The sequence below is a fragment of the Rattus rattus genome, chromosome 6, assembly GCF_011064425.1.
Source record: "Rattus rattus isolate New Zealand chromosome 6, Rrattus_CSIRO_v1, whole genome shotgun sequence".
NCBI lineage: Eukaryota > Metazoa > Chordata > Mammalia > Rodentia > Muridae > Rattus > Rattus rattus.
Window position 1 is genome coordinate 110,343,430 of NC_046159.1, and position 17,784 is coordinate 110,361,213.

Genomic DNA, 17,784 nt, shown 5'->3' on the forward strand with positions numbered 1-17,784 from the left:
TCCACATTGTGGTTCATCACTGAAGGAAGTTGGAACAGGAACTCAAGCAGGGCTGGAATCTGGAGGCAGGAACTGACTGATCCAGAGGCCACGGAGAGGTGCTGCTTACTGGCTTGATCTGCATGGCTTGCTCAGCCTGCTTTCTTATAGAACCCAGGACCACCCGACGAGGGATGGTACCACCTACGGTAGGCTGGACCCTCCCAATCAATCACTAAGCAAACAGCCTGATCTTAGGGAAGCACTTTTTCAATTGAGGTTTCCTTGGTTCAGATGTGGGAGGGAGAGTGACCACGACAGAGTCTGGTGCCAAGGGCAGAGCTAACTTCTGCCAAGTTGACGTAAAACTAGCCAGGTGGGGTTCTTGAGATGGATCTTAGTACCAGCAGATCATCCAGCTTTTTAAAGGTTTATTTATTTTATGTGTGTAGGTGTTTTTTCTACATGTGTATCCGTGCAGCAGGTTCATGCAGTGCCTGAAGAACCCAGAAGAAGGCAACAGATTACCTGTTACAACCATATAGTTGTAAGCTGCCATATGGGTGCTGGGAATCGAACCAGGGTCCTGTGGAAGAGCAACCAGTGCTCTAAATCACTGAGCCATCTCTCCAGCCCCAGATCACCAAGTGTTTATTATTTATTCCTCAGATTGTCAGATGTTTGAAAAAGCATTCTGTGTAAGACTTGTCAGCTGTTTGTTTTCTATCCACTCGGCCTCCTCAAACAAATTGCCTGAAGGCAAGAACTCTTTTCCTTGCTTTCCCAGAGAGTTGCTTTATGAAAGCTGACAATAGTAACGAAACTGAAATAGAAAGCGTTTTCTAGGCAGCAGATGAGCAAATGTGAGTACCTTGTGTGCTCAGCCCTATTTCCTTGTCAAGGGGTACTGCAAGCAGAGTAAAACTAGGGTCTTTCCCTTCAGGAGCCAGTAGCATGTTTGTCTTCCTTGGATAGCAGTATAAAGAAATGGTGGGGGTTGTTGAATAGATAGGGTTTGATGGAGTGCCCCACCTTTCTTGCCCAGGACTGGAAGCACTCCAAGAGGCCATGCAATGATGGGTCATTTCCCTGGTGTTTGCACACTCCTTTTCCTCAGATGAAGCCAGGAGAAACTCGAAGGTGCACGAGACAGGGTACAGCGGAGGTCCTCTTCAGTTGGATCCTTGAAGAACACAAACCTCGCTCCACCTCACCATCTGTTCATCTACTTACTCTTGAGCCTGAGTGGCGGCTCATGGGGGCGGAACAGAGCGTAGTGCCAAGGGCGGAACCCGATGGACTCCAGGACCCCAAACCAGCTCCTCCAGAGCCCCGCCTCCAAACATTCAGCCCCGCCTCTTGCAGTAGACCCGCCCACGGCCCCGCCCCCTCCCGGAGTGGACTGGGGCTCTTATTGCCTTCCCTGGTCCGGGAGCCTCCACGCGGAGAGGCTCCCGCCGCCCAGAGCTGCGGCCTCCGCATGGCATGGAGGAACCGCTCTCACCCCCACCGGAGTCCGGGCTACTCTCGCCGCTGCTGCAGGGAGGCGGAGCCGCTGCTGCTCCAGAGCCCGGAGCCCGGCAACACCCGGGACATGAGACCGCGGCGCAGCGGTACAGCGCCCGCCTGCTGCAGGCCGGCTACGAGCCGGAGAGGTGACGCCCAGGGCTAGGCGCGCGGGCGCATCCGGGGCGGGCGGCAGAGAAGGGCGCGGTAGCGCCGGCAGACCCGGTAGCACTGCGGGGGAGGCCAGGGGCAGGTCCCCTCTACTGCCATTCCACTTTCCCAGACGCAGACTGTCATACACCCGACTCTGGCTGGCAGATGCAGGCGGACACTGTGCAAACAGTTCAGTGCCGCGTTGCTCCAGGGAGCTGGGGAGAGAGCGCAGGTTGTAATATCGCTCCCTAAAATTTTATCTAAGATCCGACCCATACTACACACTCAGCGACGCTTGGTGCAAGTGGCTCCGACCTCTGGGGTACAAAAACTGTTTGTTGAAGTCCCGGTCCAGCGTTGCTTTCTCTTCAGCTCTTCTTCCTAGAACTGTCTTCAGTAGGTGTGGGTGTCCGGATTGAGTGTTTCCCTAGGACCAGGAGAAGGTACTCGCATTTCCTCACGAGGCACTGAAATCCAGTGAGGCTGCTGCTGTTCACTCCCTGGAAAGACTTGTACCCCAGTGCGGGGGCTCTGGAAGGCAATGAATGAGGGTCGCTGGAGAAAGAGTTGGGGCAGTGAACTGGGCCTCAAGGGAACTAGCTGAAAAAAAGAGACAGCGGCTAATCTCTGGATTGTATCACAGTTTGCAATGCAATCCTACTGTCCTTCCGGTCCAGGGGATTTGGACTTCTTTCTCTACCCCATCTGCTGGTGTTCAGCAGCTTGGGGAGGTGACCCGGCAGCTGGGCTTTGGGGGAAGGGTGGTCTGGGGAATTAGCCAGGTAGTTCTGCCCAGGGTCTGGCCGCTTACGTAAGAACTTTTAACAGCTTTAGGGGCTTGAAGTCCAGCCCCTCGTGCCGTTGCTGGTTGTCTTTTTAGAACTGACTTAGGCTTAAGCAACCCCCCATCCTTTTTTTTTTTTTTTTCTTTAATAATAGAAATGTAGGTTGGAGGGCTTGGGGTTTTAGGGAGGCGCCACTATATGGGAGGTAGCGGGCCGTGGTACTTGTGAGCTTGAAGGAAGCTAGAATTGTAGAATTTCAGAGTTCAGGCAGGTGCATCTCTTTTCCAGATGTACTGCTGCATCAAAGGGACAGTGCCAACCCCACACCCTCCTGTGCCCCACTTAGGCTCTGAAGGGCCTGTGTAAACTTGAACCCCAGCCAGGCAGTATAAGATTCAAAACCTGACGGCTAGACCCCCATCCGCCTCCACCAACCTGAAGCTGTAGGAAGAGGCAAGGGTTCTATGAGAAGCGCTGGACTCGAGTCCAGCATTACTGGTCTCCCTGGCTTGAACTTGGGTGAGCCCTGACAGCTTATCCCAGCTTAACAATGCTAATGTTGTCATTACCTTTCCCCCCCTAAATGTGTTTTGAAATCTCATTCCTCTAAACAACCTCAGATCAGATAGAGTCCTCTGGGCTGCTTGCCTGAACTTCGGTGCCCTGGTGGACACCATTACCCTATTCCCCTGAGCAGCTGGCTTGGACCTGCCCCCTGCCCTTGAAGCTGTGAGGAGGAGAGTCTCGGGGGACCAGCTGCCCTTCCTTTCCATGAAGAGGTCCACTGGTTGCCTGGTGTCTCCTCCCTGTGGAGGAAGCAGCTGGGGAATTGCAGGAAGAGGGAGGTGGGGGAGTCAGGGGGATGGATTAAGTCTCTAGAAAAGGACAGCCTAACCCAGCCTTGAGCCCAGCAGCTTAGAGTAATGAAGAGCTCTGACATAGGTCAAAGCAGGAGGGAGACAGGGCCCTGAAGTCTGTAATCACTGGGAAGGTGACCCTCCCCATAGCTAAGGCTGCCAGCCTCCTCTCCTGGGACCCGAAGTCCTAGGCTGGGGTAGATGACACATTAAAGTTACCTGAGGTGGTAGGGCCCAGCTGCTCTCCTGGGCACCAGCCTTGGCTGAACGCTGAACCAGAGTCAGTCTTGAAGCATGGTGTAGGGAAAAGTGACCCATAGCAGGTTCCGTAGAAGCCCAGAGAGACCACTGGGGCAGGCCATGCTCACAGCCTGTGATTGGCATGGTGGCTATTTCTTCTGTGTCTGGGAAGGGCAGTTCAGAATGACCAGGGTGTGTCTTCTGCCTAGTCCTGATGCTCTGACTATTGGTAGCAAGCAAGAGGTTCTAGTGCTGGCTCCCCGTATGGCCCAGGCTTTGAGAATGAAACCCTGAGTGTTGGAGAACCAGAGGGGTTTCCTGGCAAGCAGATACCAATCCCTACTTTGCCAAGAACTCCAACAGTCTCCTCTCCTTTCTGATGCTCCAAGGTTTTCAGAACTCACACCAGGCCCTATCCTTTGGGCTTCACTGGTGCCCCCCTCCCAAGAGCCAAGAAGACATCTGTAAATCCTCTGTAGCACTTGAGCTCTGTGGGAGACTTTCCTTTCCCTTTGCACATGGATGGAACAGCCTCTGTTTTCCTGGCAGGGTCCCGGGGGCATCATTGGGAGGTTGGGCACCCCAGAGAGCCTGGTGGCTTGGAAGCCAAGGCTCCCCTGGGCCTGGCTGTCACCACACTGTTGAGAGGTAAACAAACCAGCCTTCCTGGGATGGGGAGGGAAGGAGCCACACAGCAGCTCTCAAGACAGGGAGGGGGAAGAGTGTCTCCAGGACACCTAGTGTTCTCCCCAAAAGTGTGGGAACTTCTGGAGGGCAGACTAGTGGCTGAGGGAAAGGGTAATGATCTGGGATAACACTTCTGGCCACCTCCTCCATGTGTGAATGGGTTTGCTACCTAATTTTATTGTCTCCCACATTGATATCTGGGTCTTTCTAGCCACTCAGAACTGACCACTAAAGTTCTCCTAAGCAGGGTAGGGGAAGGTGGGGGTGACTTTAAATTGCCTGCTTCTGTCCTTATTTATATGCATACTTGTTTATGCCACTGCCCCAAAACTTTGAGTTTTCCCCAACTTCTAACCTGACATTATTATCCCTACTCAAAACAAATTTTCTTCTCTAGACTAACCTTCCTGTTCTCTAGATCTTTCAGGAGCTGAGAACAAGGGCTCCCCCCCCCCCCGTGTGTGGGGTGGGGGGTGGGTGTGTGTGTAGTCTGGGGCGAGCTTTGCATTGCACCTATGCCTGAGGAGACCCAATAACTGTCAATTAATAGTTTGTGGAGTATATGTGCTCATTTATAAAAAATGCTTTGAAGACTGCAGATGACTCTTAGACTCCTCAAATTCCTTAGGAATTGCATGAATAGTATGGGTAAGAATCGTAGTCCAGGGCCCATCTCCTGCGTCTGGGGAATTTTGAGTTCAGATTGATATTTCAGGGCTCTGGGGCTTTTTATCCGTGTTGGGAGGACTATAGAGAAAAAAGCAGAACCACATTAGAAGTACCCTAGCGTAGGTAATGGGAGACTAAGGGGCTCGGTGGCCTAAGGAATCTAAGGGGCCCAGCCAGATTAGGGGTGAACCCTGTGAGGGACACTGCTGAGATTCCGGGAAGCATGTTGAAGAAAGAGGCGCGGAGGGGGCGTGTCTATGTTTGGCTCTTTCTCTGGTCTCACATCCTGCCCGCAACCCCCCGCCCTGGTCGCCAGAGTCGAGGTGCCATTGCGGGGCGTGAGTGCAGCAGCAGCAGCAGGGCGAGTCGGGCAGGGCCTTTGTGCGACGAGGGGCGGAGGCAGCGATCCCCGAAGGAGGGGCTGGAGGAGAGGGCGGCGCCCAGGGCCTCCCTCCGCAGCCGCAGCCCCCGCCCCCGGCCCACAGCGGCAGCGTGGCCTCGGTGCGCGTCAGCAGCGGCAGCGGCGGCGGAGGCAGTGGCAGCGGGGTGGCCCGCGCGGGTGTTTATGTCGGGTCGCGGTATCTCCCAGCAGCATGGCGGACTACCTGATCAGCGGCGGCACCGGCTACGTTCCCGAGGATGGGCTCACCGCGCAGCAGCTCTTCGCCAACGCGGATGGCCTCACCTACAAGTAAGCGCTGAGACTGGCCCTACCTGGGTGAGCACGCCGCCGCCCGGCGGCCCCTGGCCCCCGCCCCACACGTGCACGGCTGTTCCTCGCTGACGCCCGAATGCCCTCGCCCAATAAGAGTGACTTGGGGCCAGTGGGGGCTGGGCAAGGGAAGGAAGGAGGCTCGCACCAAGAATAGAGAGGGACGTGGCACAGCGACATCACTGCCCAGGGAGCCTTGACCGATAACTGGCTAGATCCGAGGCCAGCTTGCTCCCTTGCTATCCTCCTGGGTGTCTTGGCCATCCTAGAGAGGCCTTGGGATATGGGGGAAAACGAGAAGTGGCTATTCTAGGGGGACTTTAACCAACATGATCCAGGATGTCGTCCTTCCTTAAGCCTCACCATGAAAGCAGGAAGGTCCCAGGATCCCATCTCAAGCAGCTGGTGGAATAATAATTCCCAGGAGGGGGCCCATTGGGCAGTAGAGTGACCCTTTCTTTTCATATCTAGTCCAGCCCCCTTTCCACTTGTGTGGTTTCCTGCCCATATGTTGGGACTGGTGCCCTCCATGAATATTCTGTGCTAACCCTTCAAGCCCACTCCACGTGGCGTTTTGGAGAAAGGTAGAGACCTACCTGTCTGCCTCAAGCTTAGTTTGCATTTTCCTGTGGGCCCTCAGCCAGTTCTCCCTGCAGGCCTGGCGCTAGCTGTGTCTCCTGGCTGTAGGACAAGGTCCCTGCCAAGAAGGAGCATCAGAACCCTTGATTAGGGCAGAGTAGTGCTACTGGAAAGTCAGTAGCGTCTGTGGCCTGTCACCTGCCGTCTCACCCTGGTCCGTAAATATTCCCGTTTGTCCAGCAACTTTCCTGTTGCTCTGACCAGGGCACCCTCATGAAGGGTGATTTTATCTAGAAGACGCCAATGGGCCCAGACTCTAGCGTTTCTTCTCACAGAGGGCTCACTGGCTGCCAGGCGAGGTCAAGATAGGTAAAAGTTCTTTGCTGCCTTGGTAGTCTTTGACAACTGAAGAGGGGCTATATATTTGATTGGCCTTTTGCTGCTCTCCTAGAGAAGTTTGAAGGGAACTCTTAAGAGTTTCTCTTAGGCTTGGTGGCAAATTAGTCGCTGCACGCCTATCTGCCCTGTGGCTTTTGTTTTCTGCATGAGACGTGCCTCCTGCTTTGCCTAGCTGGGCTCAGAGAGTGTCCATCTAGACTTCCTGTGACTTCAGGTCGACTGTGCCCGTAGCGTCCCTGAACTGTGGCAGTGTAGAAGAACCATGTAGGCCTACTCTTCCTGTTGTCACTCAACGCGGACAGATGCTGCGCTCTGACGGGTCCCGATTGTTTGGACTTCTGGCTCTCCTCCCCATGTGTGTTGGTTGCTCCTGTCCCAATGCCTGCTCTGTCAGAACATGTCCTGAGCCCAGCCCTCTGGGGTCCCTCCAGCTGCTCTGAACTTTGGTGACTCAGCAGTCCCAGCCTTGCGCTGTGCTGAGTTGCGCTTGGGTCTTGTTGTGTCACAAACTTATTTTCAGATTCTGTGTTTTCTTTTTCTCTTGCAGTGCTGGGAATCAAACCTAGGACTTTGTGCACAATAGGCAAATGCTCTATTACCAAGTTACCTCCTTAACCCAGATTCTCTATCATTTTGCTATTATTTTTTTTCCTCCTGAAACAGGATCTTGTAGCCCAAACTGACCTCAACCCCAGTTCTTCTGCCTCTGCCTCCCAAAGTACCAGGATGATAGGGATGACACCTCCCCCCAAGTATAGCTTGTGTGTGTGTGTGTGTGTGTGTGTGTGTGTGTGTGTGTGTGTTATTATTGTTGTTGTTATTATTGTTCTTTGCTTTTGTTAGGACTAAAATTGAGACAGGGTCTCTTTATATACTATGGCCTGGCTTGGAACTCACTCTCTAGACCAGGCTGGCCCCAAACTCACAGAGATCCATTTGCTTCTGTCTGAGTGCTGGATGCTGAAATTAAAAGTGTGCACCACCACGCCTGTCAAGACAGAAATCTCAAACCGGCCACGGTGGCACACACCTGTAATCTTGCAGAGGCAAGAGGATCATGAATTCAAGGTCATTTTAGACAACAGTAAAATGCTGTTTTAAAGGGGGAAAGGGAAGCTAGGTGTGGTGTCAGGTACTTACATCACTTGAAGCAAGAAGATGAGTACAGTATTATCCCTGGCTATGTAGCAGATAATCTGGCCAGTAAACCACAGATTGAGAAGTCTTCAAAGGCATGCATTGTATGTACTGTGTGTGACCCTATAGGCAACATCTGTGTCCTTTCACCAACTCTGGATGGCCTCTGGATCTGTAGACCCTCTGCCATTTTTGGCTCTAGTCCCCGAGGTTGAAGCTCTCAGGACATTATGAGGGGTGTGGTGAGGAAGTCCTCTCATTCTGGGACCGAAGGATCAGTGGAATCCAGCCTTTCTGCTCCTCCACCCGCCCCACCCTGCTGCCAACCCTAGGATAGCAGACCCCGGTGCTTTTGGACACCTCGCCCACCAGTCACTCTGATTCTGTCTGTCTTCACAGCGATTTCCTGATCCTCCCAGGATTCATAGACTTCATAGCTGATGAAGTGGTAAGTGCCTCTTCCTTTGGCTCAGGAAGGGGCTAACGTGTTCAAGGGCAGGTTGCGGGAAGTCCCTGGGAGTGCATTTTTGCCTTTGACCCTTTGCATTGTGGGAGGAACCAGCGCACAGTGTACAAGGCAGAAACATCTGGGTTGAGGGAGATCCTTAGGAGTCTTGAGTGGCGGCCTCTGGGTTTGGATGATACCCTGGCCGGCACTGAAGAAGTTGGAGGGTTGGCTCTGTGAGGAGAAGGGCTGGGCGTGGCTGCTGTATTCGATAGACAATAAGGGTTAGCTGTTGTCTGAAGTGCTGAGCCAGGGCTGTGCTCTAAAATTATGATCACTTTGAACACAGTGTTCAGCGATTGGGCACTGACCCATAATGGACAAGAACTGGCAGGAGGGTTTGAAGGAGTGGGACTGGACTGGGGCGATGATCTAGGAGGAGCCAATAATTAGAAGGCCGAGAAGCTGAGAAGGGTAGAGACAATGGTGCAAGACAATTTTGGCAAAGGCAGAGATTCTGTCATGAACTCATGCCTGTGTAAAGTGCCCATTTCTGTGGCCATTTCTGCTTATTCTTTCCACTCTCACAGAAGGCCTGAGAGCCTGCACACGCAGCCGTAGGTCACTTATACACGGAGGAAACCCAGGCTTAGCCTGTGTGTAGAGCCGACCCAGACGAGATTTTTTTTGCGGGGGAGGGGATTTGGGCTGTTCTGGTTGTTCCCTTATGACAGCAATCGGGAGCGCTTCTCACTTTAGCCACTTAGTTTAACAAAGTTTATTGCACATCCTGGGCTGTGCATCTTGGCTCTGAGCCGAACTCTGGTCTGACTGCTAGGAAGAGAGGGACTAGAAAGATATCAGCCTAGTCATGAAGGGTCTCCTTGTCCTATGGCCTCTGTCAGAAAGGCGGTAGCTACTTGGGGCTTGATGGAAGAGGAGACTGAATTTTCTGGGTGTGGGCCCAGCGCTCTGCTCACAATCTGTAATGTGCTTCAGGGGCCTATGAGTCTCCAAGGTTGAATCCAGAGCTTGTTTGGAGGGTTTGGGGGCTAGATCAGTATTTATTGGGCTGATTCTCAGAAGGGTCCATGGTTTAGCCATGTGTAAACAGACAACCTGTGAATGTATTTAGGTAGAGTGTCTGTTATCCAAAACATTTAAGACCAAATGCTTTCAGATGCAGACTTGATTTTTTTTTTTTTTTTTTTTTTTCCCCCGGAGCTGGGGACCAAACCCAGGGCCTTGCGCCTGCTAGGCAAGTGCTCTACCACTGAGCTAAATCCCCAACCCCGCAGACTTGATTTTTTTAGAAACATTTGCATATATATATTATAAAGTTAGGAATGGGTCTAAATCTAAACCAAAATGAATTTATATTGTATATACATCTTACATGCTGCCTGAGGGCAATTATAAAAGAGTATTTTTTCTGCATTTGAAGGTGACTTGTCACGTGAGGTCAGGTGTGGAACATGGCACTTGTGATGATCATGTCTGTACTCAAACATACTTTAGCTTGTAGCATTTTGGATTTGGGAATCTTCGGATTAGGGATGTGTGAGGGATGTGTGACCTGTGTTCACAATCCTGACCTCTTTCTTGAGCTCCAGACTCCTTAGTAGTTTGGCTAGTAGATGCCTCCCTGGGCCTCCCTTTACCACCAACCCTTGTCACCTAGAATCCATGCACCCCACTCCCAGTGTCACTTAATCTTGATCTCCCCTCTCTCTTTCCTTCCTCTTCCTTCTGTCTCCTTTTTACTATTGTCCTTAGTCTCATATAATCCAGGCTGACCTGGAATTCAATATTAGTCACGGCTAGCCTTGAACTCCTAATCTTCCTGCCTCATCTTGGGATTATGGGCCTGGTGCTCCTTGTGGCTTTCACCTCAACTGCAGCGGCCTTGACCATGTGCCTCACATCCACTCTTTTCAAGTGGAATGGTCAGTTCCCCAAGAGCTGTACTGTCCACCCCTGTGTCACAAGCCTGGCCTGTGCAGGATACAGATGCTGGCGACTGTTTGTCCAGTGGATAAAACACTTCAATGGACCCTGCTTCCATCCTTAGGACCTGACATCAGCCCTGACCCGGAAGATCACACTGAAGACACCACTGATCTCGTCTCCCATGGATACCGTGACAGAGGCTGACATGGCCATTGCAATGGCTGTGAGTTGCTTGCCTGGGTGGGGGACTCCAGGGCAGGGGGACTGAAAGGGAATGGGGTGTATGCAAAGGGAAGAGGAGGCTAGCCTTTGCTCTTACCATATACCTCCCTTCTATACCAGCTCATGGGAGGAATTGGTTTCATTCACCACAACTGTACCCCAGAGTTCCAGGCCAATGAAGTGCGGAAGGTCAAGGCAAGTACTGGTCCCGCCCTCAAAAAGATGCAGTCTGCTTTATATTCTAAGTGATGTGGGTCCTAGGTGCCCTTCTTACAATGAAATATGGGCTTAACCCCCACTTTCCCATTGGTCCTCACCCTATTGAAGGTTCTCGATTCTCAATTGCACACTGGGGTCCCCTTTGTACCTGGCGTCTAGACTACGTGCCACCTTTGGGTTTCTTGCAGCTAGCTCTTCTCTTCTTCTGTCTACAGAAGTTTGAGCAAGGCTTCATCACAGACCCTGTGGTCCTGAGCCCTTCACATACCGTGGGTGATGTTCTGGAGGCCAAGATACAGCATGGCTTCTCTGGTATCCCTATCACTGCTACGGGCACCATGGGGAGCAAGCTGGTGGGCATCGTTACCTCCCGAGACATCGACTTCCTCGCTGAGAAGGACCACACCACCCTCCTCAGTGAGGTGCCTGCAGGGCAGGGGAAAGGCAGAGCTGCAGCACATTGGGAACTCCACCCCTAGGGGCCCCAGACTGGTGCCTGTGACCAGGGACCAGAGGGAGGCCTGGCTCCTTCTCTCTCACCTGCCAACCTGCAGGCAAATGTTCCTGGCCCCACAGGTGATGACGCCGAGGATCGAGCTGGTGGTGGCTCCAGCAGGTGTGACGTTGAAAGAGGCAAATGAGATTTTGCAGCGCAGTAAGAAAGGTACCAGGGAGGCGGCACCCCAGCTTCCTGTATGGCAGGGTTTCCATTATTCCTCAGCCCCTCGTGTCAGTCCAATAACACCAGGTCTTGGGGGAAACTTGAATAACCCTAGGCAGTGTGGAGCAGGATCCCCGATACTCCGCGACCTGCTTACAGAAGCCTATTCCCAATTAGGTGTCTTCCCAATGTTTTTCCAAAATAGCCCTGAGAGGTGCTTATCACAGTAAAAGAACTCTCTGGCCTTAGAAGTCTGGAAAAGGACTGAGGGGGAGTTCCAGGACTGGGGAGTCCCAGGACAGCCGGAATTTCATAGTGGGGGAACTCCCATGTCAAAAACCAAACGAAAGAAAAAACTACCCACTGACTTCTCAGAGTCTCTGAAAAGTCCTGCAGTTAAATGCATTTGAGAGAGTTCTTTGGGATTTGATATGGGCAGAGAGGATCCATGCCCCTCCCTCTGGGCAATCTCATTAAGACCTTGTCTTGGGTATTTTGTGCAGTGACCTGGCCCAGCAAGTGAAAAGCTGCCAGGGTTCAGGGGCTGCCTGTCCCACCAACCAGCCAGGGCAGGAAGAGCCTTGCTTGGGAAGGTTCTTTGCTTCCTGATTGTTGGGAAGAGGTTCCAGGTCCTGGGTGTGTGCTGTCCCCTAGTGGCTGCCTTGGGTACTTCAGGGGTCTCTCCATTTTCATCCCATTCTTCCCACCCACTACCCGGCTTCTCTTTCCTCCTGGTCAGGGAAGCTGCCCATAGTCAACGATCAAGACGAGCTGGTAGCCATCATTGCACGCACAGACCTGAAGAAGAACAGAGACTACCCTCTGGCCTCCAAGGACTCCCACAAACAGCTGTTGTGTGGGGCAGCTGTGGGCACCCGTGAGGATGACAAATACCGTCTGGATCTGCTCACTCAGGCCGGTGCTGACGTCATAGTACTAGTAAGGAGGTGGCGGGTTCCTCTGCATGGCCTGGGAGGCCCATTTCACCTCTATGAAGCCTTTGCTCCCTGCTTTGTTTCTGCTTCTCTGGTATCAGAATTAGGCTAATCGTCGAGCCCAGAACCAACTACGGCCTTCCCTCACGTACAAGGTCATTTACCCTGATTATCCAGGCACTGAGCTCAACTTTATACACGTTCACTTGTTTAGCTTAGTGTCTAACTTAGTTAGCAGCAGCCCTTTGGGTGCTGGTTCAATTCCCATGAGGGGACCTGGCTGTTTAACCTAAGCTTCTTCACAGGATTCATCGCAGGGGAACTCGGTATATCAGATCGCCATGGTGCACTATATCAAGCAGAAGTACCCCCACCTCCAGGTGATTGGGGGAAATGGTGAGTGTGGAGCATCCCCTCTCGACCCTTCAGAACTCCTAGGTGATGGCATTGTTATAGGCAAAGGGGGAAACGGGTAGCATGGGCTTTGGTTAGCATTTAGGTCGGGGGAGGTATACTAAGATCCCAGGATGCTCCTGGGCAGGGTGGAGACACCACCCTCACATTCCTCTGTGGGTTTCCTCCATCCCCAGTGGTGACAGCGGCCCAGGCCAAGAACTTGATCGATGCCGGTGTGGATGGGCTTCGTGTGGGCATGGGCTGTGGTTCCATCTGCATCACTCAGGAAGGTGGGTATCCAGAGAGGGGAAGGACTGCCATTTTGAGCCACCCTGGTCCACTGTGGCCCCACAGCCTTATTCCTGTTGTGTACAAACTGAGTGTCTGCCCCACCAAGCGGTTCTCAGGAGGGGCGTTCAGGCCAGCACCCAGGCTTCACCCTACCTTGGCATAGCTGTGGGAAGAGGCAGGTGTAGGCAGATAAAGGGCATTTTGGGAGCGGACCAACCTGCTTTCCAGACTGGTTGTGGAGATGCTGTTGATATCCCTCTCTAAGGTTGGTGTGACACTCCTATAAGGCGTGTGTTGGAAGACAGCTGAGGGCTTGGATCGCATGTGGCATGAAGAAAACAGGTTTCTGAACATCCAGGAGTTTCGTAAACCCACCCTGCCACGTGAAATAGAGCAGAATCACCCCCGCCCCATCTCCCGAGAGCAAAACATTATTCCAAAGGTGGCCCTAATAGCCCAGCTACTAGGTATTAGCTGCTAGTGTAAAGGACTCATTTACAGGAAGCTGTCTCCACAGCAGCTGGAGCTCGAGGCCACCAGTCCTCTTCTGAGGTCCTGCTTCTGAGGGCTGGCACTGATCCCTTGATCCATATCCTTTCTGGTGCTGCTGGTGGTGGGTGGCTTAGGAACCTAGAAATGGTTTTTCCCCTGCTGTGGGGTCCCACCTTAGGCCTTAGAAACACCATCTCTCACAATCCTTTCTTCATTGGTGGGGAGAGATACGAGGAGAAGAGACCTTCACACTGATTCATCTCTGTCCCCTACATCCCCCTTTCCCCAGTGATGGCCTGTGGCCGACCCCAGGGCACTGCTGTCTACAAGGTGGCTGAGTATGCCCGGCGCTTTGGGGTGCCGGTAATAGCTGATGGTGGTATCCAGACCGTGGGCCATGTGGTCAAAGCCCTGGCGCTCGGAGCCTCTACAGGTGAGGGGAACCCTTGGCATGGGCGGGAGAGGACTAGACACCAACAGGGCAGTTAGAATAAACGCTGTGGAGTGGGAGGCATTCAGCACTCAACCTTGGCCTCTGCAGTGATGATGGGCTCCTTGCTGGCTGCTACCACGGAGGCCCCTGGTGAATACTTCTTCTCAGATGGGGTGAGGCTTAAGAAGTACCGAGGCATGGGTTCCCTGGACGCCATGGAGAAGAGCAGCAGCAGCCAGAAGCGATACTTCAGGTTTGTCCTCATGCCCTTGACCTCCCGCATGCCCTTGACCTCAGACGGATACCTGAGATGGCATCCCAGGTTCTGGAGACCAGAGCCTGGGTTATGTCGTCTCTGTTGTAGCCTAGGATGTGACTGCGGCTGTGGCTGCTGTGGGGAGGATCCTTCTGGGTGGTATTGTATCTGTACCCTGAGCAGCCTCCCCACCTTCCGTGCAGTGAGGGGGACAAAGTGAAGATCGCACAGGGTGTCTCGGGCTCCATCCAGGATAAAGGCTCCATTCAGAAGTTTGTGCCCTACCTCATAGCAGGGATCCAGCATGGCTGTCAGGATATTGGGGCCCAAAGCCTGTCTGTCCTGCGGTGAGTGTTGTAACTTGAGGGGGCAGCAGAGGGGCCCCAGGAGGTTTCCCTTTTTCCTCTTTTTGTCTTCTCTTCATTTGGGGGTGAGGGGTGGGGCAGTGTTTCTGACTTATTCACCTGCCCACCTCCCAGATCCATGATGTACTCAGGAGAGCTCAAGTTTGAGAAGCGGACCATGTCAGCCCAGATAGAGGGCGGCGTGCACGGCCTACACTCGTAAGTGGGGAGCCTCCTTACCATTGCTGACGGGTGCTGGGCTGGACAGGTTCAAAGGCTAAACCGAGGTTCCAGGGCCACTCTGTTACCCTGTCTACAGAGCCCAGTCCACCCTGGAACCTCGTCATGGAGCCTCGTGGAGGCTGGCTGCTCCCCTCCCTCCCAGACAGGGCATGGGAGGTGCGGCTGCTAGTCCTACCTGGTCTCCTTAGCCCTTGCTTGCTCAAGAAGCTTGGTGGCTGGTAGTGGGGGCTATTGGTGTTGGGCTCTTGCTGGTGGTGGCCCCAGGCAGGCAGTCAGGCAGAAAATGGGGGCATGAACCCTCTGGTGGGGAAACGGGCAGAGAGACAGATGCCAGGCCCGATGCTGGTGTGACTGGGTTGGGGGCCGAGCTAGATGGCAGCCGTAGTTGTAGTCATGCAACCCACCCCGGTCAAGAGGACCCATCTCCCTAAGCCTAGGCGGGCATCTAACCTGTGTCTCTTTCTGCCCCACCCTCCCGTAGCTATACCTTTCTGCCGTGTAAGTAACTGCGCTGCCGGGGCCAGGCGTAGAATAGAGCAGGGGCAGTCGGGGTGGGCCATGGGCTGGGAGAATGGGGATTGGGAGGGAGGTAGTGCTGGAGTGTGATCAGGAGACGCGGACCCAGTTGGGTCTCATTCCCCGCACCATGGTGGAGGAGGCCAACCACGGCCCCTCCTCCAATCAAAACACACAGCTCATTGTGGGGTACAAAGAGATGCCTGTAGTGACAGGCCTGGGGCTGCCCCATTAGGAAGGGCCTGAGTCAAACCATCCATGGTGGGCATGGTAGATACTGAAGGTTGAGCTAGTTGAAGTCTGCTCCGTGGGGACGGCTGTGCTTTCCTGAGCTGTCCCGCCCTCCTGGCCATCAAGGACAGTTCACTCAGGTGTGGCATTCATTGGCTGGAAGGAGCACAGCTTTCTTTGAGACCAGCATGGTTTTTCATGGAGCCCTGGCCAGAGGAAGACAGAGGTCCAGGGCCACCTCTGCCTCCTCTAGCCCCCTGGCTGAGAGGCAGGCTCTACAGCCCCTTGTCCTATCCCAAATCGGGGGTTCCATGGGCAAGAGGATGCTGGGAAGGGAGTAGGGTCCACACGCCTTCTCTTAAGCCCCGTCTTATTTGTCTTCACAGTTACGAGAAGCGGCTGTACTGAGGACAGCGGCGGCGGCCAAGGCAGTGGAGGGGGAGAACCCCGGGGTTCCACTCCGGGAACAGCTCCCCTCCATAACTGAGTGGTCCATAGATTTGCACTACGGGTTCCCCAGCTCCTTTCCAGGGAGAGGAGTGGAGTCCCTGAGGGGACTGTGGCCCCTCTCTGGGCAACTCCACAGAGTCAGGTAGCCCCCTGTGCCAGGCTGCCCCGTGAGATCTTCTGGGTTCCCCCTTCCTCAGCCCCCTGAGCCCAGTCAGCCTTGGTTCTCAGGCCCTGTGCCTGCCTCAGGTCTTTCTCGCTGCAGCCTGCTCTGGCCCAGTGTCCAACTCTGACCCCTGGGGAAGGTAGCCCCTCCTGGCTTCTCCTATAGGGCACCTCTCTCTCGCTGCCCCCTTCCTCCCAGGAAATGGTGCTCTCCTGACCCTGCCTCTGGCCCATCCCTGGAGTGCTGTCCTCTCAGCCATGTGGCACTGTGGGTTCTGGCCCTAGGCCAGGGGGAGGTCTCTGCCCCCTTCCTCTGGCTTGAGGCTCCCATGGGGCCTGCTCCTCAGCCTGCTTCCCCGTCTCTGAGCCCAGGGAGGGCCCGATGATGACCGCCTGCCCTTCATTCCTGACTCACCATTGTCCCCAGGTGTACCGTCCCTGCCCTCTCTTCTCAGCTGCAGCTGAAGGCTTTAACTTTGCACACTTTGGGGTCACAATCGTGTCATTATATATTAAATAATCTGAATAAATCAAGCAGTTATCAATGCCTCTGGGATCTTGTTTCTGTCTTTGCCCTCGGGATGACTGGCCCCTATCCTGGTGGTGATGGGGAGTCCCATCAGGGACTGGCCTCTACTGGAAGATGTGGGAATGCCACACTTGACATACTGAGGTGGGTGGGCCATATGCTAGGATGACCCCCAGGCCTGAGCCTGCAGGCCAGCAGTTCCTCCAAATGGAAACGATCACAGGAGGCCTCATTGCAGCTCCCACTGCAACCTTGGACAGGTGGGAGTATGGAATGGAGGTGACCCTGACCACTCAAGGCCTATGACCTCACCAGCTGGGACTCCCCTGTCCCAAGGCAGATGGGTGAGCTACCACTGTTTACTGTGATTCAAGACTGTCTGCAGGCTCCATTTCCCTACTGAACAGACTTTGCTGTCCATGGTCTTCTGAACTCCTAGAAAGCATGTCTGGTTGTTCTAGCAGGAAAGTACAGCTACCAGGATGACCTTGACGGAAGACCAAGTCTCTAAAGTTGTGTGTGTGTTGGGTGGTCCTTGAGACATTCACATTGTTTTCCCATGCCGCTGGTAGAGCCAAGCCGTCGTGCTTTGACATAGTCATCACTCAGATGGGCAGAGAGGAAGATAACCTGGGAAGGCCCCAGTGGCGGGGAAGATCAGAGGGCAGGAAAGATCTGGTGTGTGGTAATGATCCAGAAATGCTCCCGTGACTACCATGGTGGGGTTCCACGGGGCTCTATTGACACACCGTGATAATGGTTGATCTCAGCCAGGCTGGACTTGCAGTAAGCCTTTTGGCTGTGGGCTTCATACTGTTGAACACCAAGTCTTTACCAGGTTCTCACTAAAGTGCCTTCCAGCTTTATGCACCTTCAGGACTAGGAAGGAAATTTGGGTGCCAAGTTGTTGGAGTTCAGAGGTGCTTAGGGAGCTGTGTGGAGAGTCCCTGAAGGCCTTTTGCCCTAGAGTCTGTGGCTCTGGGGGCACCTAACAGAGGTGACCTAGCTGGTGGGAGGGGGCTTGCATCCTATAAGGTGGTATTAGATGAGGGGTTGCAGCCCCTAGCTGAGGCCACCCTGCAGGAGCAGCATGACCCATTCCATTGTAGGGAAGAGATCTGGCCTTTTAGACAAGTATCAAGCCAGCTCTTTCTGAACCAAGCTGTTGAGTGGATCAAAGGGAGAGCTTCCCCTTGAATTAGATCTCATTGACCAACAGCTGACATTAGAATAGGTTACTTTGCAAGTTAGTGAGCCCCAGAGATCTAATGTTTATTAGCATTGGCTGACCTTTCCAGAGGAAGTT

The 17,784-nt window shown here is 53.6% G+C and overlaps 1 protein-coding gene across 2 annotated transcripts; it reads left to right on the forward strand.

Annotated features, from left to right (window-relative positions):
- The first annotated feature begins 1,392 nt into the window (after positions 1–1,392).
- On the forward strand, positions 1,393–16,503 carry Impdh1 (inosine monophosphate dehydrogenase 1). 2 transcript variants are annotated; one of them, XM_032906848.1, is made up of 15 exons: positions 1,393–1,634; positions 5,466–5,567; positions 8,103–8,151; positions 10,220–10,321; positions 10,441–10,515; positions 10,755–10,961; positions 11,116–11,203; positions 11,940–12,139; positions 12,441–12,531; positions 12,726–12,821; positions 13,604–13,747; positions 13,856–14,000; positions 14,207–14,350; positions 14,483–14,566; positions 15,724–16,503. In XM_032906848.1, exons 1-15 carry the CDS (start codon positions 1,465–1,467, stop codon positions 15,743–15,745), a joined length of 1,719 nt encoding a protein of 572 aa, XP_032762739.1. In that variant the 5' UTR covers positions 1,393–1,464; the 3' UTR covers positions 15,746–16,503. The 2 variants fall into 2 exon arrangements, with proteins under 2 accessions (XP_032762739.1, XP_032762740.1); XM_032906849.1 differs by having other exon boundaries at positions 5,469–5,567.
- The last annotated feature ends 1,281 nt before the right edge of the window (positions 16,504–17,784 follow it).